Raw genomic sequence first — 25,638 nt, 5'->3', positions numbered from 1 at the left:
CGCTCTTAACCCTTTCCTGTTTCTGTTTAGGTGGGGGACTGAATCTCTATATTTCTGTCATTGCAGAATTTTCCAGTAGTAGTAACTGTGTTCTAAACTAAGGGTGGGCAGACTTCAGCCTTGCAGTATCTACTTTGCTTTTTACTTGAACCCCAAGATCTACCAACCAGAGCCTGGTGCAAAAGATATACACTTAAAACTGAAGAATCCTGAGCCTAGGAATTTTTGAGTACCAGTCTGAAAAGAATTCATAGTCCTTCTACACAAAAATACACTCCTGGTTACCCCAAGCTTTCTTTATTTTAGAAGTATAATTTAGAATTGGGGGAGTGGGGGGGAGTCATTTAGCTGGTGCTGTCATTACACTAGGAGTCAGAAACCCTTGCCAATTTACTGCAAATAACCCAGATCCCAATCTACCTTCTGCCCACCCCTCTTTTAAAGGACCAGATAAAATTAGACACAATGCATAATTAGGGCTGCATTCCTTAGTGAGCAAAATGAAGGATAGCCCGCTTAAGATTAGCGCTCAAAGTTTGAGGAACAAAGAATTAGATTAGGTTTACAGCATGTCTGCCCATTCATTCATTCACTCACTAGTGATACTTCTATACCGCTTAATAGAAAAAAATCCCTAAGCAGTTCATATATAAATATTTAAGTTACATTTAAATATATTATTAAAAACAATTTCAATAGTAGTACAGAGCAGTACAAGGAATTGTACAAACAGTACAATAAGATGGAGCAGCATGATTAATTACAATTAATTACAAGCCAGAGGAAGCCTGGCTGAATAACTGTGTTTTCGGGAGTTGTTTGAAACATGCCACGTTTTCTGCCTCCCGAACAGTACAGGGGAGGGTTTTCCAGAGGGTGGGTGCCGCTACCAAGAAGGCCTGCCATCCTGGTATTATGTGGCAACATTCTGTTGGTTTTGGAATGACCAGCAAGGCCTCCTCTGATGATCTTAAAGGTCGGCTGGGGATATATAAGTGAAGGGGCCTGCTAGATATTATCTGCTATTAACAAACATAATCGTACATTTGCTGAAACTAAGTGCAGATACCATAGGGCAGGAGAGAAGTTACCTACAGTCAGGGCCAGAAATATTGGAAGAAGGATAACTGTTTTGGCAGTTGGCCCCTGTATACCACCACATTGAAGTTGAAAGGAAACACACCCAGATGGGTTCGAAGTCAGGACTTTCAGCTGTAATTCAAGGTTTGACAAAAGTGGGGCACTAACAAAAGTGGGGTGTGTGTGTATGCCACTGGCTGTACTTCCTGAATGGTTTGTCGTTCAGTCGTGTCCGACTCTTCGTGACCCCATGGACCACAGCACGCCAGGCCCTCCTGTCCTGCGCTCTCTCCTGGAGCATGCTCAAGTTCATATTCATTGCATCGGTGATGCTATCTAGCCATCTCATCCTCTGCCGTCCCCTTCTCCTTTTGCCTTCAGTCTTTCCCAGCATCAGGGTCTTTTCCAGAGAGTTTTCTCTTCGCATTAGGTGGCCAAAATATTTGAGCTTCAGCTTCAGGATCTGTCCTTCCAATGAGCAGTCAGGGTTGATTTCCTTTAGGATGGACTGATTTGACTGGTTAGTGCCCCACTTTTGTCAAACCCCTTGAATTACAGCTGAAAGTCCTGACTTTGCTCCCATCTGGGTGCATTTCCTTTCAACTTCAATGTGGTGGTATACAGGGGCCAACTGCCAAAACAGTTATCCTTCTTCCAATATTTCTGGCCCTGACTGTATGTTGAACAGGAGAACTCACACATTCACACTGTCAAACCGGAAAGGTCCAGCTTGCTTGCTTGAACTGCCATAGAAATCACTAACTCTGTTCCTGGGCTACTTAAAAGCACATACACACATATTCTACAGCATGACTTTGCAGAATCTTGGGAAGTTTCCACTGTGTCTCCTATTAATCATTCAGGTTTCCGTTTTATTATAGTCTGCTATTCCATCAGGCATCTTATTGGCTACGATGGGAAATAGAATGCTGGAGTGTACTATATGGGCTTATCTCATTCACAGGCAGTCTCATTCACAGGAAATAAAAGGACACCTCAAGCTTCATGTTTTCTGACGAGGGTGTCCAAATGGAAGAGAGATCAGGGCACCTTTAACAGTTGTGCAGAAGACGGTATATCTGCAGGTTTATATTTGACAAACACATAACAAAATCGTGGTTCAGCAACCAAGATGTACTTGTGTTGAGTTATGATAAAGCCTTTGTCAAGAGTTTTGTGTGTCTTCCTTCAACAACCTGGAGTCTGGACGTCTTTCATTTTATGTAGGAAATTCCCTATTCGTTGGTATATATCACACACACACTTTCTCTTCCACTGCCCCTCATCTCATGGTATTCACAGAGTTATGTTCTATTTCAGGTTCCTAAGATTTACTGGGAGCTTTCAACGAGGCGTGTACTCTTCATGGAGTTTATGGAAGGTGGGCAGGTGAATGACAAGGCCTACATGGAGAGAAATTGCATCGATGTCAATGAGGTAGTATTCCTTCTGACTGTGACATCAGCTAATGGCAGTGATAGAGGGAAACAGCAACATTACTAGGTGTTACGGAATCAAGTGATAATTAAAAAGCTAGTATAGAATTATAGAATAGTAGGGTTGGAAGGGGCCTATAAGACCATTGAGTCCAGCCCCCTGCTCAGTGCAGGAATCTAAGTCAAAGCATCCCTGACAGATGGCTGTCCAGCCTCATCTTGAATTCCTCCAGTGTGGGAGAGCCCACCACCTCCCTAGGTCATTGGTTCCATTGTCATATTGCTCTAACAGTCAGGAAGTTTTTCCTGATGTTCAGCTGGGATCTGGCTTCCTGTAACTTGAGCCCATTATTCCGTGTCCTGCACTCTGGGATGACCAAGAAGAGATCCTGGCCTTCCTCTCTGTGACAACCTTTCAAGTACTTGAAGAACACTATCATATCTCCCCTCAGTCTTCTCTTCTCAAGGCTAAACATGCCCAGTTCTTTAGTAGTTAAAGAGTAAATATGGGCAGCTTCTGCACTGATAACTCTAGGATTGCCCTCAGTTTGTGAGTCCCATGACATATTCTAGTTCTCTGTTAGCATCAGGACACCTTCTTGCCACCTGAAAGTACTCTGTTACTACAGAATTGCACAGAGTGATCTAAATCTTTGTCAAAATGAACCTCCCAACATAGTGGATGTTCTTAGCAGTATCTGGTGCAGTATATGGAATGGTACAGCCTAAAGCAGCCTTCACCAACCTGGTGCCCTCCACATGGTTTGGACTTCAATTCCCATCAGCCCCAGCCAGCATGGCCAGTGGTCAGAAATTCTGGGAATTGTGGTCCAAAACATCTGGAGGGCACCAGGTTGGGTAAGACTGGCCTACAGGATCACTGGCTTTCTCAGGCAGATATATTTATTTCCTGCCTTTTTCATTCATTATTTGAGCAAGTTCTTCAGTTGCCTTTTCAGCCCAAAGATGCTCAGAACTGCATACAGAAAGAAAACCCTAAAACAATAACAATTATAACCACATTTAAAACAATCAAGAAAACAAGACAAACTCCAGCAGAGCCCAGCAAACGTCTGTGAAAATGGCCTTGTCTTCTGCTGGTGATGGAGAAAGCATACAAGGAAGGGGCCATCTAGACAGAGAGTTCCAGAGCGGCATGCCACTACTAGAGGTAGATGAAGTTCAGTGCTGCTGAATTTCTCATTTTTCTAACATTAAGTTTGTTCTGTCCCATTTTCATATCAGTTTGTGGTTTTCAAAAAGTCTGCATGAAAATTCATACGTATTCACGTGCATTTCTCCTAATATACAGATTTTTGTACACACTTTTCCTAATGTACACTATTTTTGCAAGCCATTTCCCCTAATATATTTCCCATTTTGTGCACATATTTTTATTTGTGGACTGCATTGCAAAATTCGGGAAAAGTGCAGTTCTCGCTATATAACTTGCATCCCGGTTTAGGAGTAGGTTCGGGAGTCGAGACTTTTGAAGGTTTGCATTACAATGTGAACCAAATGAATTTCTTGCCCACCTGTGGACACGATTTAGAAAAAACTGGTGTGCACCTTGTGCAGCTTCACCTAAGTGAAGGCAGGCTACTCACCAGACCTGCTCTGGAGGGCCGAGTGGCATAAGATGGCACATATGGAAGGCAGTTGATTCCATAATGTAAAGGTATATGGCAGATGTGGCAGGGGGTGTCACCTTCTGGCATACTGTTCATTGTTTTATATGTGTCATTAGTACTCTGCAAAATGGGGGGCATTGATTAGACTACCTTTTGAGAAGAGACTTTACATTTAGCTTGACTCACACAGCAGCATCTGTGGGGTGTAAGAAAGCTATTAGAAATGGCAAGATTGTTGCAGTAGCTTCTGCCCTAGCAATACTCCAGCACAGTTTGTTGTCTTCTAGGGTTAAGTGAATAGCACCTTGCTTTTCAGTTAGTTTTTGGAGAGTTTCTCTGAAGGGGGCAAAAGTGTTCACCCATTCAGAGTGGGGGCAATGCTGATTTATGAATTATAAATCATATAATTTATAAATATAAATTATTTACTGCCTCACTGTCAATTGTCTTTATTTTTCCTAGGCAATGTCTTTGTATAGTCATATCTGATTGGCTGTAACACTGTCATGATGTGGCTGATTAGTTGAGACTGCCCTGGCTATTCCCAGGAAAGAAGCCCAGAAAAATGCCTCTGAAACAGAGGGGAAACAGAGAGGGCAAACAGGAAAGAAAAATGTGAACATTTGTATAATGGGAGTGGGGTGTTGGTAACCATTTTGACATCTCCCCAAAACTCTATTTTTTGGCCCCCAAAATTAAGTGAGCATTCACCACAGCTCTACCTATAGTGTGTGTATTGGTGATAAGGCACAGTTTGCCCTCTTTGTTTTCTTTCATAAACTAGAGATGGTGTGCAGACATGCCATATTCCATTCCAGATGCAGTCATGTGTTATTGCCTGATGCAATGAGTCCCATGCACAGAGTGTACCCCCGTTTTCGGGATTAATGTATGTGTGATTTTTGGGCTGGGGGGAAAGGAATCTAGTTTTATTCAGCCTGTCCATCTTGCCCTCCAAGTCAGTGAATTCTGATTGAATTTGTGTTGCCTGTCCCTCCATCCCAGCCCCCTACCCTGCCCTGGTGCACTATTGATGAGTGTCAAACTGCCACTTGACTGACTAGCTATCAAAGAGCTCCAGCATAAAATCAATTGTACTTAATCCGTCTGTCCATCTGTCTCTGAAGCCTGGATGCTGCCTCCCCTGTCATCTTTTTATTCTGTGGCAGAGTTAACCCAGCATCAATTATAGACATTCCAAAATATATCCAGAGGGGGAGTCAAGTCATGTGTTCATTATCTTCCAAGAGGCTACATCTATATTCTCTTACTTTCCACTAGAAGGAATTGCTCACAAATGTAAGTAAGCACACACAAATCACATTAATGCACTAATTGCCAGTAGCGTGAAGGGAAATTAGTACTCAGAATCACTGCCTCATTGCCTTCCTATGCCTCCATCGTGAAATATATATATTCAATTATATATTTTTTAAAAACTTGCCAGTTTAAGAGCAGAGTGAAGGCTAACTCGTGTTGGCTCAACACACAAAGCCAGGAAATTGGAAGCTTAGGCTGATGCCTTAACAGACGTGCCCTGTGATCAGTAATGATGTTGTGCATTGTCACAAATTGTGCTTGCTTACAACTTACCCTCCGTGCACCCACACTTTTCCTTGGTCTTTCAGGCCCAAATCCAGGTGTGGAGGATGGAGTCCCTGCTAGCAGCATTCTAGCTTCAGAGTGAAACTGAGCATGCCCACCATTATTTTGCCAGCAGTTACTGCCATAGCTTTCATGGGGCAGAAAAACCTTGACAATTTTTTAACTGCTGCTCAGAATTTCACCAAACCAATGAAAGGCACACCAACTCAACAAGCCTGAATAAAGTACTTAAGTAGTTTCCCCCAGAATTTGAAAGAAATATATGATGTGCCAAGCCGCAGCTTTAGCAACGAGTACAAATGTGTACTTCTTAATTTGCTGTATCTGTGGCAATTTATATCGGATCGCTTTGAAACTTTGCATGAGTTTCAAGTTGTTTCAAGTTCAGGTGTCATTTTTATGAACAGTAGATTTTTGAGGCTTATAATGATGGAACCTTTCTTTTAGGACTCCCATATCTGTGTGTAGATAGACAGATGTCAGTTCCTAACATTCTGCCACACTCTGACATGACCAAGAAACTGTACTAAGGATGAGGCTATGCAAATGAAGGGGTGAGACTATGCAGATAAGGGCAGACATGAGTCACCAAGGTCACCAGGGAGTAGGTTTGGCACCACCCTCAGTGGTGTCCCTGTGTGCAGCGCTTTAGTATCTCCTACATAAATAAACAGTTGGATGAATCAGAGATCGGAATTAAGATTGCCGGGAGAATTATCAACAACCTCCGATATGCAGACGATACCACCCTAATGGCAGAAAGCGAAGAGGATCTCAAGAGCCTCTTGTTGAGGGTGAAAGAGGAGAGTGCAAAAGCTGGTTTGAAACTCAACATTAAAAAAACTAAGATCATGGCATCTGGCCCTATCACTTCCTGGCATATAGAAGGGGAAGAAATGGAAGCAGTGACAGATTTTACTTTCTTGGGCTCCAAGATCACCGCAGACGGTGACTGTAGCCATGAAATTAAAAGACGCTTGCTCCTTGGGAGGAAAGCTATGGCAAACCTAGACAGCATAGTAAGAAGCAGAGACATCACCTTGCCGACAAAGGTCCGTCTAATCAAAGCTATGGTTTTCCCAGTAGTAATGTATGGCTGTGAGAGCTGGACTATAAGGAAGGCTGAGCGCCGAAGAATTGATGCTTTCGAACTGTGGTGCTGGAGAAGACTCTTACGAGTCCCCTGGACTGCAAGGAGGTCAAATCAGTCCATCCTAAAGGAAATCAACCCTGACTGCTCTTTGGAAGGACAGATAATGAAGCTGAAGCTGCAATATTTTGGCCACCTAATGCGAAGAGAAAACTCCCTGGAAAAGACCCTGATGCTGGGAAAGACTGAAGGCAAAAGGAGAAGGGGACGGCAGAGGATGAGATGGCTAGATAGCATCACCGATGCAATGAATATGAACTTGAGCACGCTCCGGGAGAGAGCGCAGGACAGGAAGGCCTGGCGTGCTATGGTCCATGGGGTCACGAAGAGTCGGACACGACTGAACGACTGAACAACAACAATTCATTCCTATGTAGAAAAGTACTTGGAGACACTGTTGCAGTGAAAGCAAAAGCCCTCACTGACCCCACAGGAGGGTGCATTGTGTCACACTACAGCCTGCAGAGATCCTTGTTGTTAACAAGCTAGGGATGTCAGAGAAATCCATTTGGGGGTGGCGTTTGACGGGTTTCCATAGGTTCAGCACCTGGACTTCATTCCAGTTCCTGGTGCAGCACCCAGCTTGGTCTGCAGCAAGTCGAACCAGTTCATGGATTTTCCAGGCATTTTGCACATATACTTTTTTCGCAGGTTCCTCAGTTTGTGCAAGTGGCTAAGCAATTTGTACAAAGTCAGACATAATTTGCAGAAATTCCTCAGATATTTGTGCAATTTGCCCAGAAATTTGCGCAAATCATGGAACGTGCGGGGGAAAAGTGAGCAAAAAAAGTTCCTGGGGTTTGGCAAAAAGCACACAGCTCAGCTCGCAAACACAGATGGAGTTGTACGTGCTGCGGAACTTTGTTGAATAAAAAAACAACCCATTTCCCAGTGACGGCCATCCCTACCCTCCTTGCACACTTTGCCCATCACAATGACAGGCATTTTGCAAGCATCTTCAGTAAGGCAATAGCAAGTTGCTTTAAGACCTCCCGAGCTCCTTTGTGCTTCCTACTGAGTTGTGTTGAGCTACTTGGAACCCTTTGCACAGCTGAATAGACTGATAGTTAGACAGATACCTGCTTCCATAGGCCTGGTATAATGACAGATGTGACAGGTACTCAAAGCATGCTTATTTTGCTTATGTTCCTTTCAAAATATTTACAGCCTGGTTCTAACCATTTTAATTCAAAAGGGATTGGAAGTCCCCTTGATTTCATTGGAGTTCCTTGCAAAGAAGTATCCTTTAAATTGCAGTCTCAGACATTCTGCCATTTGAGAGGATGACAGGACTATGAGTCAGTAGTTTTCATATCAGAGGGCAGAGTTCATAGCAGCAGCTATGATGTCGATATATAAGTCAGTAGGCTGGTTTGGGCACACTTCCATATCCTCATACCTGACAGCAATAATTTCCTTCCTTCCTTAAGTTTTGCCTCTGCAGCATCCTCTTGTATACTCATTTTTGACAGGGGTGCTGAACAAGTGAGTAGCTTAATGTTAATCATTTTGGATTGTTCTTAAATACAAAAGGTTGACAATTATCTGAGCCAGCATAGCTATTAAGTTATTTACAAAATGTTTCTGAGGATTGTATGTGGCTCATAGCCTGTCTGTGGTTATGTATCTTCTATAACAGGGGCAGGCAATCTCTTTTGGTTCAGGGGCCAGATTGCCCCACCAGACCAAGTCAGTGGGCCAGATGATGTCAAAGGGGTGGGTCCCAACCCTGTAACCCCATCTGCTCCCATGACATCATTGAGGCCCCATTCCACCCACTTTCTCCATCTTTCTCTGTGCATGCATAATGTCCCAGGTCCACTCCCTTCTTCTTCAGTGTATAATGTACTAGGTCTAGTCCCTAACTTTTTTAGTTATAGGATTCCAGGGCCTCTGCCTGAAAAGCTGCATAGAGAAAGGGATTTGACTGACACTTGCAGGAGTTCTGACCCTTGCAAGGCCAGCTGAGTCTGGGCGTCTCCTTCCCACGCTACTCATGTCCCAACTGGAGCACTAGCAGCATGGGAAGGGACTTGGCTGGGGCTTGCAGGCTTAGAGAATTAGACCAGGGGGTGGAGGTTGCCCTCCCTTGTTTTATAATAATAAAAGAGAATTTGTGTCTGTCTCTCAGTGCCATAGCACAAAGACCATGAAACCTAAACAGCTGAAACTTGGCATGCATACTAAATGGACCTTAGGGATGTGCACCTCGGGGGTATTTGGTTTTTTAAAAGGCATTAATTTTACTTAATATAAATGCACGTCTCATACCATCTTCAGTCACTAGATGAAAGACTTCCCAAACCCCAGTGCATAGTTTTGCATTCAACACAGTTTGAAGTTCAAGGGACAGAGTTATATGCCTACCCTGCCTTCCTGCTGTGGGACAGCCCCCTTCAGGAGAACATAGTGGACCGATCCCTTCCTCAGGAGGCTATAGGAGTGCACCATGGCAGGGGCTGTATCTAGGGGTGTCAGTAGGTGTGCCTTCACTCAGACGGGGTTGGTACAACGTACCCAACTCTGACGGCTGTGTAACTTTGCTTGAAGGCTTCGCTGTATCAAACTAAGACCTATTCCAACCCATGTGAATCAGGGTGCGTTCACTAGTTCATTATATAAGGGGCCATTATTATATATTTCTGCACTGTTATTCCACAAAAAAATCAATGTCAGGATAGCTTACAAATGCATGCGTGTTTGTGTGTGCGCACATGTGCTCATGTGGATAGATGGATGGAAGTTGAGTTAGTTTTATGGCCCGTCTGTAAAATGGGCCTCAGCCATAACTGTGAAATAAGAGCACATGCTTATTGCACAGAAAGTCCCAAAGATCTCAGGCAGTGGGGTTGGAAATAACTCTGCTTGAGGCACTGGAGAGCGGCTGCCAATCAGAGTAAAGAATACTGGGCTAAATGGACCAGTGGTCTAATCCAATATAGTGACACTCTTGGATCCAGTACTGTCATTAGAGGCCCAAGTGGTCTTGGTAGCTTTTATCCAGTTAGCCTGCCTAGGATCCCAGCTGTGACCTTGTGTAGATATGATTAACCTGCCTTTAGAGGTCTATGCTCTGGTAACCTCCTGTTTGGATTATTTTAATGCATGGCATATAGGCCTGCCTTTGAAGATAGACCAGAATCTGCAAGTGGTGGCAGCAAGATAGTGAACTGGGACCAGCCATTATGAACATATTGCACTGGTCCTTTCTCACCTGTGCTAAGTTTCAATTTGTTTCTGGGCCCAATTTGTAGTACTGGTTTCAACCTATAAAGCCCTACGCAGATGGAGACCACAGTCCCTAAAGCAGCCTTCTCAACCTCAGTGGGCAACCTGTGACCCTCCAGATGTTTTGGCCTACAACTCCCATAATCCATCACCATTGGCTATGCAGGCTAGGGCTGATGGGTGTTGTAGTCCAACACATCTGGAGGGCACCAGGTTGGGGAAGGCGGACCTAAAGGAACACCTCTTCCATATGTACCTACCTACCTGTGCCCTGAGTTTAGTAGCAGAGCCAGAGACCCTTCTCCAAGTGATTCCTCAGTCTGAAATCTACGGGGTGGTCATCAGGGAGAGGACCTTTTTGATGGTGACTCCCCATTTGTGGAATGCTCTCCTCAGAGAGATTCACTAGGCACTTCCTTTAATGTCTTTTCAGCATTGGCCTGTGACACGTTTATTTTCCCAGTCCTTTTAAATATCACGTTAGCATAATTTTATTATCATCTTTATTTATGATAGTTATTGGCTTGTGTTGTTGTTGTTGTTTTTACCTCATTTATGTGATTCATTTACATTTACTGGTGCTGGCATTTATTGTTTTATGCTGGATTTGGAACTTCCTGTTACGTGCTGTATTTTTATTGTTTTAATTTTGCTTTCTGTTTGATTGTGTACACTGTTCGGAGAATTGGCTTTTATAAAGCGATGATCAAATCTAACAAATGAATCAAATTACAAGCCAGCTTCATTTGCAATCATATATCTCAGTTTTCCTTCAGCTTTGCTCCCTCAGATGGTCATAGGAAACTGCCTTATACCGAGTCTGATCACTGGCCCATCTACTCCCCTGGTAATGCTGTTTACTCTTGACTGGCAGCTGATCTCCAGGGTTCTTCCCAGCCCTGCCATGATCGATTTTGCTTTCTGAAATGCAGGGTGCTGGAAATTAAATGAGGAGCCTCCTCTATGTTCTAGTATTGAGCTGCAGTCCCTCTGTGGACCTATGATTATAACCCCACAAGCCTCATTTTCCCCCCCAAAAGAGTCTTGCCATATTTAGCTGAGAGGAGGCGGAGTGGAATCCATGCTAAGCTGACTTTCTTTTGTAGAGCAGTGCCGCCTTGAAAAGCAGCCTGAGCCTTTCTCCTCCTAAATGGAAAGGATCCCTGAGGTGAAAGCTCCCTTCAAACCAGGTTACTGACATTTACTTAATGCCGTCTGTGGCGGGATTATCATTAAAGCTGCCCAAAAGCACATTAATCTCTCTGGATCTGTTCGAGCGCTGGACTGTAATGGCATTTAATCAGAGAAGCCTTTGATTTCTAAAGACAAGTGCAAACACTGAAATATCTGCCTGTGGAACCGTTACTTATTCATGTGCAAGGGCAGCCTAGAATGAGAACGTAGCTGGGGGACTAAGAGAAGGCGGCAGGAGAGGAAGGGATTCAAGAGGCAGACATGTCATGGATGTAGAGCTGCCTTCCCCAACCTAGTGACATCCAGATGTGTTGGACTACCACTCCCAGCATTCCAGACCAATGGGCATGCTGGCGAGGGGTGATGGCAGTTCTAGTGCCACACATCTAGAGGGCACCTGGTTAAGGAAGGCTGATGTGAGGCAAAGGGAAAGGGCAGGGATATATGTTTGGGAATGAGATCTTTTGGCAAAGGGAGTTTCCCTGGATCAGGGCTTCAGATATTCTAGGAGCCAACATGGGGACAGGCACATGGCAACATATGCATGTATCAAGATCAAGGGGTAGCTAGGATTCCTCACTTTTCTTCAAATGGGCTAGAAGAATGTTTTGATGTACCAACCAGCCCATCTCCAGTGTTCAGTCTCTATTACAAAGTTGACATAACCTGGCTGCAAAGACTTTACAGTTATAGAATGCATGAACTCAGGCATAGCGGTGCCATTGCATACAAAGAGTCTGGGTCGGTGCCAAGTGCCTACCAAGGGTAGGCATCGTCGGGCACCAGCTAAGGGCCAACACCCTAGCAGGGGCCTACTGACAAAAGCCCCTTGGACTTGCTCCTCCTCTTCATCATTGCAACTTGTGTGTTCACCTGTCTCCTCCTTTGGCCTAGATAATGGTGGTGGTGAGGTGATGGAGGAGCAGTAGATGCCACTGCCTACTTGCTCACTGGCTCTTAGGGATGTCAGAGGAATCCATCTGGGGGGTGAAGTTCACTGGGTTTTCAGTAGCTCGCCCCCCCCGACTTTGGTTTGCTTACCCACGAGCTGGCCTGACTTGATCTGCATTGAGTCGGGCCAGCTCATGGATTTCCGGGGGGGGGGGGGGAGTCCTTCATCAATAGAAAGTTGCACAAATTGCAAATGCAATTTGCTCTATTTGAACAAATTCCAGGTAGAATTTGTGGAAATTGTGGAAATTATGTAAATTTTGGCCAGAATTTGCACAAATTACACAAACTGCACCTGCAATTGGCGCAACTTTCTGATGACAAGAAAAAACAAAACACAGTGCAAAAAGTTCCTGGTTTTCAGGAAAATCCCGTGGCTCGGCTTGTGAATGCAAAGGACTGACATCCCTACTGGGTCTCTGCCTGTCAAGCAAGCAACGATGAGAAAGAGGAAAAGGAACATTAGCAGGTGGTGACAATGGTGGTGAGAAGGTAGACTTGCTGAGGGAAGGGGCCCATTGGAGGTGTCTTACCCAAGAGCTCTCAAAAACCTGAAGCCAGTACTGCAAAGAGTGAAGTTAACATTAAAGTGTGGGAAGTCTCTGTTTCTTACAACTTGAAAGCAGCAGTCTTTTCCTCACCAGTGGAACTGTGGGCATACCTTTTAATCAAGATACAGTAAAAACTGGGTAGGGCCATCAAGGGCTGGATACTTTTACTCATCAGCTGCCTGTTGGCTATCTCTGTCTGAGATAGGAGATATTAATGGAAGGGAACTAAACATCTGACAGCACCTCTCTCAAGGGTCGCTGCCCCTAGCAAATTCACTAGGGGTGGGTAGGGATGTCAGAGAATTCTGTGACGGATCTCGGTGAGGCCGAATGCCAGTGCATTTGGCCCCCTGAAATCCGTCACGGAACAAAGTCCCCGCCTCCCCCACCCCACGAAAGGCACGCGAAACGGAGCACGTCCTGCAGCCGCCATTCGCTTCCTCCTCTCAATAGCCATGATAGGCTACGTAAATACTTACGTAGCCTATCATGGCGTGGGGGGGGGGGAACCCCAGCGTATGCAAATAGCAGCAGCTACCGCCATTTGCATACACTGGTTTTTTTTTCCCCCTGCCGTGATAGGCTACGTAAATATTTACGTAGCCTATCACGGCTCACTACAGGGATGCAAATGGCGGCGGCTACGACAGCTGCCATTTGCATTCCTGCAGGGCTGCCCAGCAGCCAGATGTCTGGCTGTGGGCGGCCAGAGCCAGCTGGCGGCTCCGCGGCTTGGCCGCGGAGTGGAGCCAGCCAGGCAGCATTCCGGGGGGAGGGACGGAGCGCCTCCCCCCCACCGCGGATGCCCCTGCACGGAGCCAGGTAAAGGATTCGTACATCCCTAGGGGTGGGTGGAACACTTACCTGGCTCTGTTCCAGGGATCCACGGTGGGGGGAGGCGATCCCTCCCTCCCTCCGGAATCCTCCCGGGCTGGCTCTGCTCTGCAGCGAGTCCATGGAGCCGCCGGCCGGGGCTGCCTGCAGCCAGACCTCTGTCCGCTGCTGGGCCGCGGCCGCAAATGGCGGCTGCCATAGCAGCCGCCATTTCCATCCCTGCGTTGCCGTGATAGGTTACGTATATATTTACGTAGCCTATCACAGCAAAGAGCAGGGACGCAAATGGCGTTTGCTACGCCATTTGTGTCCCTGCTCTTTGCCATGATAGGCTACGTAAATATATACGTAACCTATCACGGCAACACAGGGACGCAAATGGCGTAGCGGCCGCCATTTGCGTCCCTGCGTTAGCTGTGATAGGTTACGTATATATTTACGTAGCCTATCACGAAAAGAGCAGGGCCACAAATGGCGTAGCAGACGCTATTTGCGTCCCTGCTCTTTGCCGTGATAGGCTACGTAAATACTTACGTAGCCTATCACGGCTAACGGAGCGAGTGAAATGGCGGCTGCAGACTGGGGCCACCATTCACACCCGCGGACAGCTGACAAAAGGTTGGTTCCATCCCGGGGAGGTTTCGCGGGGTGGCAGGGGGGATTGTTCCGTTCCTCCACGGACTCCGGGGGCCAGATTCTAAAGAATCCGGCCTCCTTGGGGTCCGTGGCGGAATTCTCTGCCATCCCTAAAATTCACAGCCTTCCCTACTGGACCTGTTATTCTGGGAATTCCCTCTGAGGGCCAAACTTCTGTGCTGGATTTTTTTGAGTGCTGGATCCCCACCCCATAAATAGCCAGCCCAGGGAGCCTGATGCTGTAATGGTGGCTGGGGGTGGGGGGAGTAATTGGGTTTTAAACTCTTTGTCCTTCACTCCAGTCCTGGTTTGACTGCATTTTCCCATGCAAAAAGCAGGAGTGGGAGGCCCAATCTCATTTGGGAGTACAGGAGAGGGCAAAGGGTTGAAGACCCCTACCACTCACACCGCAGTCCCAATCTGGATGGGCTCCCCACATTAGCTGTTGATGAAAGAATATTCCCACACATCAAGTATAGTTTGGCTCTTTGTCATCATATGCCTAGTCAGCATCCTGCTGCTATCCCATATACAGCAAGGAACCGCCCCCCCCCCCGCCACCGCCCATTCTATGGGTCATACTAATTTGATCTAGTTATCTAATTTCCTTATGTGTCCTTTATATAGCCCCATTTCCCCTCAAATACGACCTTAATAACTCCTTTGTTCATTTTGATTGTGCCTCCACCTCTACGTTGTTCAGATAAAGCATGGGGTGCCACAAACAGTTTGCCCAATATTACTGATTAGGATGGCTCTGACGCCCATTTGTTAGATCCCATTTGGTTGTTGAAACTTGTGATTTTCTGTTGCCATCAGTTAGCTGCAGCCATCACAGAAATGATATTGTATGCTTGGAGATGGATTAGAGGCTGTTCATGTTTAGCAAGAGGCATGATTCTAGTAATAAAAAAGTGTAAGTGATGTAATGCAGGTATATGTGCTCTGTATTTGTAATTATTCTCTTCCCCTCAGGTGTGATGATTACAAATTGTGCTTTTCTAGCTATTCACAGCAGAGGTTCCAAGCCTTTTTGTTCACTCTGTGAACACATGGTCAACAGCCCTTTGTCCTTCCTTAAGCCCTCTTTGCTCAAAATCTCAAAGCACCCTTCCAAACATTAATGGGCTTTGTCAGGAAATAGCCTGTAAGATTCTGCAAGTTGGGAACTGGAGGGACCATTAAGAGGGATTTACCCACAGGCCATAAAGTAAACTAGACCAGAGATGAGATTAGAACCTCGCAAGCCACTCTGCCACCCTCTTTTCCTCAGCATAAATGTCTTCCTTGCAAAATATCATCTCAGGGGGGAGGACCTGCTCCATCCTACTGGTGAGCCACTATTGTGGCATTCCAAGAGGCAGGCCTAAGTTGGCAAAAGACACAGAACAAAATCATGTACTACAAAGTCACTGGCTTTGACATATAACATCATGATGCTCAAAGACGGGTGGGCAACATCCCAGGTACTGGAGGCCAATTCTCCTCCAGAACACACCAGGGGCCACATCTCCACCCCACCCGTGCTGTGCTGCCAAAATTTGATGGCACAACAGTGTCTCCCCACCACCCCTTGCTGTAAGATAAGGCACACATGAAGTGCACACCTTGTTTTAAAGCAAAATTGTGCTTGGGGAAGTTCCGGGAGCACGATTTTGCTTTAAAACAAGGCATGTGCTAGGTTTGTTGCTGCCATGGCAAATTCAGCAGTGGCAGTGGGATGTGTGTGGCAGGGGGCACAAAAAAGGCCAGGGGTGGTATATGTGGCCCATGGGGTGCATGTTACCCGCCCTTGCTCTAAGAGGCCAGGCCCACATTGAGAGAGTGCAGAACTACAATTCTGATCAGGAGTTAAGGTCTGGATCACTGCAGTCCAAGGTGGAAATGAGGTGGTAAAGTAATGAGGTGGTAGAATGGACTCTTCTACTTCAGGCTGCTGGTTGGGTTTCCATAGGTTTTTTTCTTTTCTTTTTTTAATGCTTCCCTAGAGTACCTTTCTCCCTGATGTGCTAGTTTTCTTTTTGCGCGGCATTATTTTTACATGGGGTAGCATGTATAAATGGTATTGCCCACCTGCAATCACAAGTGGTACAGTTCACCATTTCATCTTGGGATTCCTCTGCCCCATTTTGCTGACTATGTAGACTAAGACAAAAATGCTGGTTCTGTGTTAGGTTTAGATATGTGTTTTCTGCCATTACTGATGAACCAGCTCTGTGGCCAGTTACCTAGCTGTATGCATAACCTCTTTGTTTCAGCTGAACACTCTGCAAATTCATGACAACCCTACATTGGTAACATCTCCCCTCAAAATACTGCTTGCTCTGCAGTGCACCATCTACCTTCCTGGAGGGCAAATCCTCCATGTTTTCTGATAAGTGCTATGGGATCCTATGCTCTCATTAACAAGAGATGTTGCAGAGTTGTGACAATGAGCAAACTGTGTTGTCCAGCCCCCTGCATCTTACAGCGCCTTTGCTAATTTCACACCAATATGACTGGGGACCTGCAGTGGCAGGATTAAAAAAAACAAAACACATTCACTAATCCAATTAACCTTCGATTAAGTTTCCAAAATCGATGCTATTCTTTTGGCCTGCGGAGGTAATATTGAGCCCTGAGAAATGAGCTACATCCCGACCTTTACTTTTAATGAGATCAATAGAAGTTAGTGTCGCCATCTCTTAAAATAATTGGCAAATATTATGGCCGAATTAGGGCCAACAGCTAGTACCTGTTCTAAATTGAAAGAGACAGGAATAAATAGAGGAAAGGCATGGCAGGATCCTGTCTCAAACTACGTGCTCCATGTAAGACTTTCCAGTGGTCAATGGAGAGATGAAGTAATCAAAGCACAAGTTTCATACCAAAGGTTGGCAACTTTCAATACCTCCAAGTGACAATTGAGCAATGCTGCCCATGTTACCTGGTTAGAAGCTGAGCTTTCATTTCTAGCCTTCAGTGGTTTGGGCTAAAGCAATAGGATAGGGGCTCCACCACTGAACCATTTAGGTGATCTCCTAAAACTCATAGATCGTTTCCCTGAAAGAGCTGGTGTCCTGGAAGCAATCTGAGCACAATTATTCCTCTGCAAGGGCTCTGCTTGTGCTCTTTGGTAGTACTTTCTGAGAACTGGAGGACATCTTGGTGCTACCTGAGCCAACATAGGCCTGCCCCCCCCCCCCCCAGGAATTCAGGTTCTTTCTCAGTGACACCTTTGGTCTGGTGTCACTGATGAAGTGGCAGAGTCCGGTAACTAATGACTGAGCCAGACTTTTTAGTGGCTAGCTCAAGTCTGGGAACCCAGCCCACTGACTCTCTGCTGCAAAGTTATTTAAAATGGCGTAGAGACGGGAGGGATGAGCATGCTTGATCTTTCCCCTGCCCAACATTTTTCTCCTGCGACAACCACCCGTTTTTTTTTTTTTCCAGACACGTGTTTGCTGCATCAGTTTGGGAAAAGTGGTTGTGGGGTCTTGAAGAGTTAAGCACACTCCCCGCTGACATCTCTCCCCTGCCAATAATGCTTTCTGCACAGGTGCTTTGCAGTGGGCAAGCAGCGCTCAGGGTTCGTGAACCTGTGTTTGCCAGTGAAAATGTTGGTACCAAGGAAGTTAAGAGTCTGATCCAGGCTGAACTCTCCACGTTGCCTCCCCCACAGAAGCCTCCAAGTTACTTTTCCCACACTGAAGTGAATGGAACAATGAGATACTGATAGATGTTCATTGTTCTGTAAGAATGTGTAACTATTTTGTTTTAATTAGTTAATTAATTAATTCATTTCATTTATATCCTGCCTTTTTTCCTCCTTAAGGAACCCAAGGCAGTGTATATAATCCTCCTCTTCCTCCATTTTATCCTCACAACAACAACCCTGTGAGGTGGGTTGGGCTGAGAGTGTGTGACTGGCCCAAAGTCACCCAGTGAGCTTCCATGGCCGAGTGGGGACTAGAACCCGGATCTCCCGACTCCCAGTCCAACACTCTAGCCACTACACCACACTGGCTCTCAGACATGTCACATGATGTCCACGTGGCCACATCATTACCCCTACCAGTTCTTTGCATCCGTTTTAACTCAGAGAAAGTAGTTGGCAGCAGCCTTTTTCCTTGTATGATTAATAAGTGTTGGGTGACTACTAGGGATGGTTGAGGATTTCATTTGGTCCACATTTTGATGCGGACTAAACTGATTCACAAACCCTAAACCTCTGTGTGGAATGCAACATAGCAATCAGTCAGATATCACATTTATCTGAATTTTGCAAGGTGATTATTGGCTCTAAAATGCATACAATGTGCCAAAATGCATAGAATAGAGGCAGAAATACATATTTTAGGTTCTATTTTAGGCATTTGGTTTTGTTTGCTTGTTTGTTTTAAAAATACCCACTCTATTAATGTGGAAATGGGATAGAATGGATTAGTGACAGGGAAATGAAAGAAACAGAACTCAAATATGCTGATCTGTCCATCAAAATAGTGACTGTTGGTCTTCTCCCCAAATTGTGGATTCCTTTATACACATTCTCCCACTTCTGGATTTAAGTTGATGCCCCCTCATTCCCGCCTTAGAAATGGTACCTAAGTTTGCAGCTGTATCAGCAGCATGTTTGTGGATGAGAAACAAGAAGAGTTGTGTGTGTTTTTTTAAAGCTCATTTAATTTTTGTAATGGTTATATAGGATTGTTTGCTTCACAGCTCTATTGCCCATGTGCACGTTCATGAGTGGGCACAGAGGAATCGGTGTTTCTACATCAAAACAATAAAGGAGCAGCTCAAAATTCAGGGTTAACCTGCTCCATTGAGGAGATTAACTGATCAAGCTGTGGCTAATGGTTATCCTATTTTGTCCTACCAGCCAATGCTAAGTCATAGAATCATACAATAGTAGGGTTGAAAGGGGCGTATGAGACCATCGAGTCCAACTCCCTCCTCAATGCAGCAAACTAAGTCAAAGCATCCCTGACAGATGGCTGTCCAGCCTCATCTTGAATGCCTCTGTGTGGGAGAGCCCACCACCTCCCTAGGTCGTTGGTTCCATTGTTGTATTGCTCTAACAGTCAGCACGTTTTTCCGGATGTTCAGCTTGGAATATGGCTTCCTGTAACTAGAGCCCATTATTCCATGTCCTGCACTCTGGGATGATCAAGAAGAGATCCTGGCCATCCTCTCTGTGACAAGCTTTCAAGTACTTGAAGAGCGCTATTCTATCTCCCCTCAGTCTTCTCTTCTCAAGGCTAAACATGCCCAGTTCTTTCAGTCTCTCTTCATAGGGCTTTGTTTCCAGTCTCCTGATCATCTTTGTTGCCCTCCTCTGAACCCTCTCCAGTTTGTCTGCATCCTTCTTAAAGTGTGGTGCCCAGAACTGGACACAGTACTCCAGATGAGGCCTAACCAGTGCTAAGTATGAAAGCTAAGTATGTAGTACATTGTAAGCCTGTAATGCTAAGCCTCACAGCCCAATCCTATGCATGTCTACTCAGAAGTAAGCCCCACCAAGTTCAGTGGGACTTACTCCCAAGTAACTGTGTATAGGATTGCAGCCTGAATTATCTTTTTCCTAACCAACCCCCTTGCTAAATATGTCCCACTAACACCAACTTCCTTTCTCATCAAGTTTTTATAAACTACTATTGTGCCTCTCTCATCTCTTAAAACATATAAAAGGTATCTTCTTTTCTTCAGTTTTTTTTTTTTTACCCATCCTGGTTATTTATTTATTTATTACATTTATAAATTCGGCTATCTAGCCAAAAATGCGGGCTGGAGGAGTGCAGAGGGAATGATCCCCTCCGTGCTTCTCCTGCCCTGCAGTGGATAGGCGGTTGCCTCCGAGTTCAGAGGCGGCCACCTATCTGGATAGGATTGCGCCCTAAATTATATTAAAGTCTTCTATTTAATATAAATTACACAAATATAAATGGTATCTTATTATCTTCAGTTTTTATTATTTTTACCTGTCCTGGTTATGCAAATCCATGCACCGTATTTGGTGCGGCTGCTTCCTTTGTAACTTACGTACTTATATCTTACTATGATCAGGAGGTAAGAATTGCCACACTGGCGAGCCAGCCTTCCACCTAGTTCAGCGCGTTTTGACTTTCTACAGTAGCCAGCCAAATACCATGTGTGTGTGTGCTTGCTTGCAGAACAGTGGAGGGCAGGGGAAGGAGTGCAGAATGAAAGCCCAGCAAGGCCATTGCTTGGGCCTCAGCTGGAGTTTAGGACATGGCCACAGCCCCTCCTGACAGCTAGCCCAGTCAGCGCCTTCCAAGGCTCCCCAGCTGGGGTGACTTTCCCGGTCTTGGCAACATCCTCACCTGAGAATGGGAGGCTTTGAATGCGGAGACTGGACTGGCAACATCCAACCAGATCTATTATTTTAAGGGACTCCAGCAGTCCCACTTCAGTGTAGGAGGCTTTCCCACTCCGGGCAGCCTTTCGCCTGAGGAGGGGCATCTTTGAACACGTAGATTGGACTGGCCCAATCTGATCCAATCCGTGCCTTCAGGGGCTCTCAGATATCCTTCCTCAAGCCGAATATTTCTTCCTCTGGGCAGCCTCACCACCCGAGAAGAGGGACCTTTGAAGGTGCAGATTGTCCTGTGTTGCATCTGGGCTGGACAGGGGGCAGTTCCACCTCATAAGGCTCCATTTGTTTCACTTGTGATCACAGAAATAATGCCACCTGGCTCACATTGTAGCAAAGCCTTTACTCAGCTAGACTTACAGTTTCTGGCCTGGTAGTTAACTTCACCCTTAACATAATCCTCTTCCCCTAGTGTTGGGCTCCAAGGGCTGGCATCCCACAGGCCTCACACAATCTTGTGCTAGGTTTCCTTTGCTATGGCCTGTTTCTGGGGTTCATTCCACTCAAGCAGCAGCTGGTGACCCTTATCTTGCCACCTGCAGCATTTTGTGTGAATCCAGGTGGTGTAGGCCTCTGCGGATCTCCACAAGGAACCCACTGTTTGATCTGGGGCCCCTCCGTTGCTCTTTCCCACTGTTCCTCCTCATGTACATGCGTCTTATCCACTGTCCCCTTCCCCCACCGGGCCAACCTTCTCTTTCTTATATCCTGGAGCCAGAGGCTTTGCCCTACCTTTCTCCCCTCAGCTTCAATTAACCCTTTCCCCTCTCAGCTAGCTCCCTGAGTAGGGGTGCATGAGAAATCAGTTTCAGCTTGATTTTGATGAGAATTTACCCAGTTCAGCTTCCTGGACTTGAACGTGGACTCAGATACAATCTGTGGTTGAAGTCCATCCGTTTCTGCGCTTGCGATGTGATTCACGGACCAAAGAAAAATTCGTTTGAAAATGTGTAAATTTGAAAATTACGCACAAACACACTTTAATCAATGAGAGGAAAATGAATACTTTTTGGTGCACTGAAATGCCCAAAGATTTTCATGCAAACAAAAGCCAAAGCTCACAATCTGATATGGACATGAGTCAGAGAGTGCTTCAAGATGGAATTCGAAGAACTTTGACAAGCTCAGGTTTTGCTGATTCGCACATCCCTGTCCCTGAGACAGATCCCACCAGGACAGCTGACCCAATTTACAACTTCAAAGGATTCCTCCCCCCACTCCAAAAACACAAAAGCAACGTGTGTGTGTGTGTGTTTTCCCCCTGGGGCCTCATTTTATTTTATTCTTTACTATTCTTTGGATTTGTGCAGTCCCAACATGTAAGTACCTGGCTCAGTATTATTCTCCTCAGGTCTACTGATGGGATTTTGCCACATTTGCTCCTACTGAACGTTATTTATTTGACTGTCATGTCATCTCACCAGGAATAGAGGTCAGCAGCATCAATAGGAGATAAGTTCCCTGCAACACTGGAGGATCCAACAATCATCCTGCTGGGCAAAGAACTTGAAGTAGGCTGGTATCTAGACTACAGATTTATATGGGTTTAGCAGGCATTTCTTTCCCCTAAGGAACATTGGGAACTGTAGTTATGTATGTGGGCTGTGGGGAGAGATCACTAACAGATTATTCTGAGCATCCCCACCGCACTACATTAACCAAGTCTTTGGGGGAAGCCATGACAGTGAAACTGGTCATACAAACAATATGTTTGCAGTGGAGGTGAGGGTGTGAGAAGGGGATGTGAGAAGGGATAAAAATTCAGGTTTGCCAATTTATTTTTTGACCGCTTTGTCCTCAGTTCGCAGCATCCCCAGCTTCTGCTTTGATCTCAATATACATGAAATTTAAGCTTGCTTTCTGAGTGCTGATTGGCCAATTGGTCCAGAAAATTAAACATTTCAGCTGCTGTTCCCTAATTAAATGAGCATTCGTACAGTGTAATATTTTGACATTTATCTCTCTCTTCTTTCTTTTTTACGCATTTTATTTTGTTCATGCTTGAAGGCAAACTCAAAAGAGGCAAATCCAACCAGAGTAAAGTTTTGAGAGATACTTCACAGGAAATTGTTTTCTCCCATCTTTGGTAGGCACAGATTCACAATTTATTGCAGGTTTGTTAGCACTTTGGCGATAGGCTGTCATGCAAATTCATAATTACATGTGCACAGTCTAGAAACAAGCATATTCAGATACATTGGCATACGCAAAGATTTTGTTCTCTCTCTCTCTCTCATACACACACACACACACACACACACACACTCAAACTCCTCACCTTGAACAGGGAAATTCATAGGGAGAGCTGGGCAGCATGCAGAGTCCGGGTGATATATATGCTGCCTCTCCACACACTGGGCACAGATAGTTCCTCTTATTATCGCTGCTTTGTGATTAATGTTGATGAACACATTTAAATTTCTGCCAGTGCTCTTGCTGCCTCCTGGCCCCGATGTGCTCAGAATCCCAGCAAGCTGGCTGCTTTCTGGGATGCTGCATAGGTAGGGATGGGGAGGTGTCTGAGCAATGTCTTTTGCAGGGAAAGGCACACTTCCCACCCCAGTTTCCACATATGTTGTTCACAGGCCTCAGCAGTGAAGATGGTGGCTTTGAAGGAGGGGTGAGCACAGATACTGAAGAGGGAATACTGAGAGCACTGGTCATTGCAGTGGGATTCCTTCCCTTCAGGCAACTAGTCTCACACCTGCTGCTCTGAATTATATTGGCTTCTGAATGTGAACAGTGGTCTGGCGTTCCCTAAACATCGCAAAGCATTTCAGCCTTAGTCCACAACATGTTTGCAACTTCAGTCCTAGGAACTTTCTCCTTGGTCACAATGAATCTGCTCCTCTTGCTGTTTACCCACACATGCATACTTACAGAAAAGCCCCTTGACCCATTTTTCATAAATGCATGCTGGCCTGTTTCCTAAACACAAGTAGGGAGATCTAACATGGAAAATGACTTTTACGGGCCCATCTTGTAGCTTCACTGTTCTTCCTGTTCAGCCCACCCTAACCTGCCTGACACTCTTGAGATCAAGAGATCCCTTCTAATTAGTTTAAAAAGACTTTTAATTGCTGGCTTCTGTGGGACTAGAAGCTGGATCCCTAAGGGTAGAGGCCTCTGTAGCTCGGACATTGTGGGAAACCTAGCAAAGAAGTAGAATTTTGGCATGGTTTTTGGTTTCCTCCAAGGTTTTTCAAGCCTTGACTGGCTCTCAGTTTTCTGTGTTCAGTCAGCTTCAGTTCTGAACACTGGGCAGTATCCAGCGCGACACACTGCTAGCGCAATGTGGTTGTTAAAAGAGCAGGTTAGCGGAGCTTGCAGAAGGGAACTTTGCTGACCTGTCCTGCTCTGGAGAATAGCATTTCCACTCATTTCTGGGGTTACTTTAGGAAGTGCTAACTTCCCGTTGCAGTGGGTCCCACTGGCACAACGTAATGAGTGGGAGTGCAGTGGCAGTATTGGATACCACCCATTCTTTCTACCACCCACTGCCTCCAAGTAAGGTCTTTCACGCCCAGGCCTTCTTGGCTCTGTTCCCCTACCTTTGGCTCCCAGCTTTCTTTGCTGTAGATGGCTTCCTCGGAAACTAATCATTGCTGTAGCCTACGCAACCACATTAACCTTTGTTGGTCCCTGAAACTCATTCCAAAGATGAATCCCACTGACTAACTCAGCTGCCAGCCTGTCCCAAACTTGCAAACCTAATGGTAGCACCCATGTCTAAGGCCTGGGGACTGGAAATTAGCAGTATTGCCCCCCAGAGTTTTCTTCAGTTGCCACTGCCTTAAAAAAACCCTCACTAAATTCATTATGTATTATATGACTTATAAAGTACTAGTTCCTGAATTTACCTATGTTTCCTAGTCCGTCATGATTTTGTTTTCCTTTTGTATTGTGTATATTAGATTATAAGCTTGCAGTTAGGGAGTTGTTGTTTTTAATCTATATACAGTGTGTAGTCAAGTACTAGTAATACCGGTGTGGTCATGACACTGATGATGGGTACAGCACCTCTCAGGCTCATGATGAATTTGAGCAGGATAAGGGTTTAAAAAGATCCTCCTCCCCTCTTCGAATCTACATTTCACTCATAAAAATTGGCCATTTATTATGTGAAGCTTTCAAACATGTCAAATGACCTTGCACCTGTTTGTTCCCTTTTAATTGGCACTGGAAATGGTGTATCTTTGTGTCAGGTTAGAAAGAGAAATGGAAGAATTTGGCCTTGAGCACAGGTTGCTCTGCTGAGGAATGGCTGCCATGGAAACCCAGTGAGTTGCAGAGGGTTCTGTTCTAGGTGCACAAAGTTCATGTGGAACATTTGCCAAGATTGTTGGGTTCCCCTATTCCCCCACTGTGGAAAGACTTAGAACACAACCAACACTCTAGTGCAGCTCTCTGTTGCAGAGGAAGATCGGTAGGTGGGGACAAGCTGCATTTCTGAGAAGATGGCTGCCATTATGTCTGCCTTCTCCATTCCCAGCCTGCCACTGAGGCCATCAGATGAGGCATTCTTGATGGGGCTGCATGGACCTGCCGTCTGTTTGGAATCAACTCGGAGTAGAGCCTTCAGTGTCTTGGCTTCCTATCTGTGGAACTCCCTGCCTGTTGTTGTCAGGGAGGCACCAACGTTGTTTCATTTTTGTCACCTGCTGGAGACATTTTTATTTAAATGAGCCTTCCCTGTTTAACCAGTCATAGTTTTATTAGAATAATTTGATTTTAAATATTTTAACTCTGTATTTTGATTGTTTTTTCTTTCACTGCTCAGGAATTTTATTGCATAAGCGGTATATAAACCCTGTAACCTAAATAAATAAATAACTGGTCTTCTCACTGATCAGCCTATAATAAGCTTCCAAAGAACATCAAGATTCCCTAGAATGCCATATGAAAGCCAATGGACTGATCCATTGGTTTCCTTCCAGCTTTGACTCTATTCAAACCTTTCAAACACTGT

General features: G+C 45.3%; 1 protein-coding gene across 2 annotated transcripts in view; it reads left to right on the top strand.

Annotated features, from left to right (window-relative positions):
* Positions 1–25,638, top strand: part of ADCK1 (aarF domain containing kinase 1) — a 177,000-nt gene that overhangs the window by 134,852 nt on the left and 16,510 nt on the right. For both annotated transcript variants that reach the window (XM_084841401.1, XM_084841404.1), the window contains exon 7: positions 2,401–2,517. In XM_084841401.1, coding sequence (XP_084697527.1) covers positions 2,401–2,517 — 117 coding nt within the window. The remainder of the gene's footprint in view (positions 1–2,400; positions 2,518–25,638) is intronic.

The sequence above is a fragment of the Heloderma suspectum genome, chromosome 1 (assembly GCF_057233095.1).
Source record: "Heloderma suspectum isolate Gila_16-S chromosome 1, 16-S_ref, whole genome shotgun sequence".
Taxonomy (NCBI): domain Eukaryota; kingdom Metazoa; phylum Chordata; class Lepidosauria; order Squamata; family Helodermatidae; genus Heloderma; species Heloderma suspectum.
This window is presented reverse-complemented; position numbering and strand designations above follow the sequence as displayed.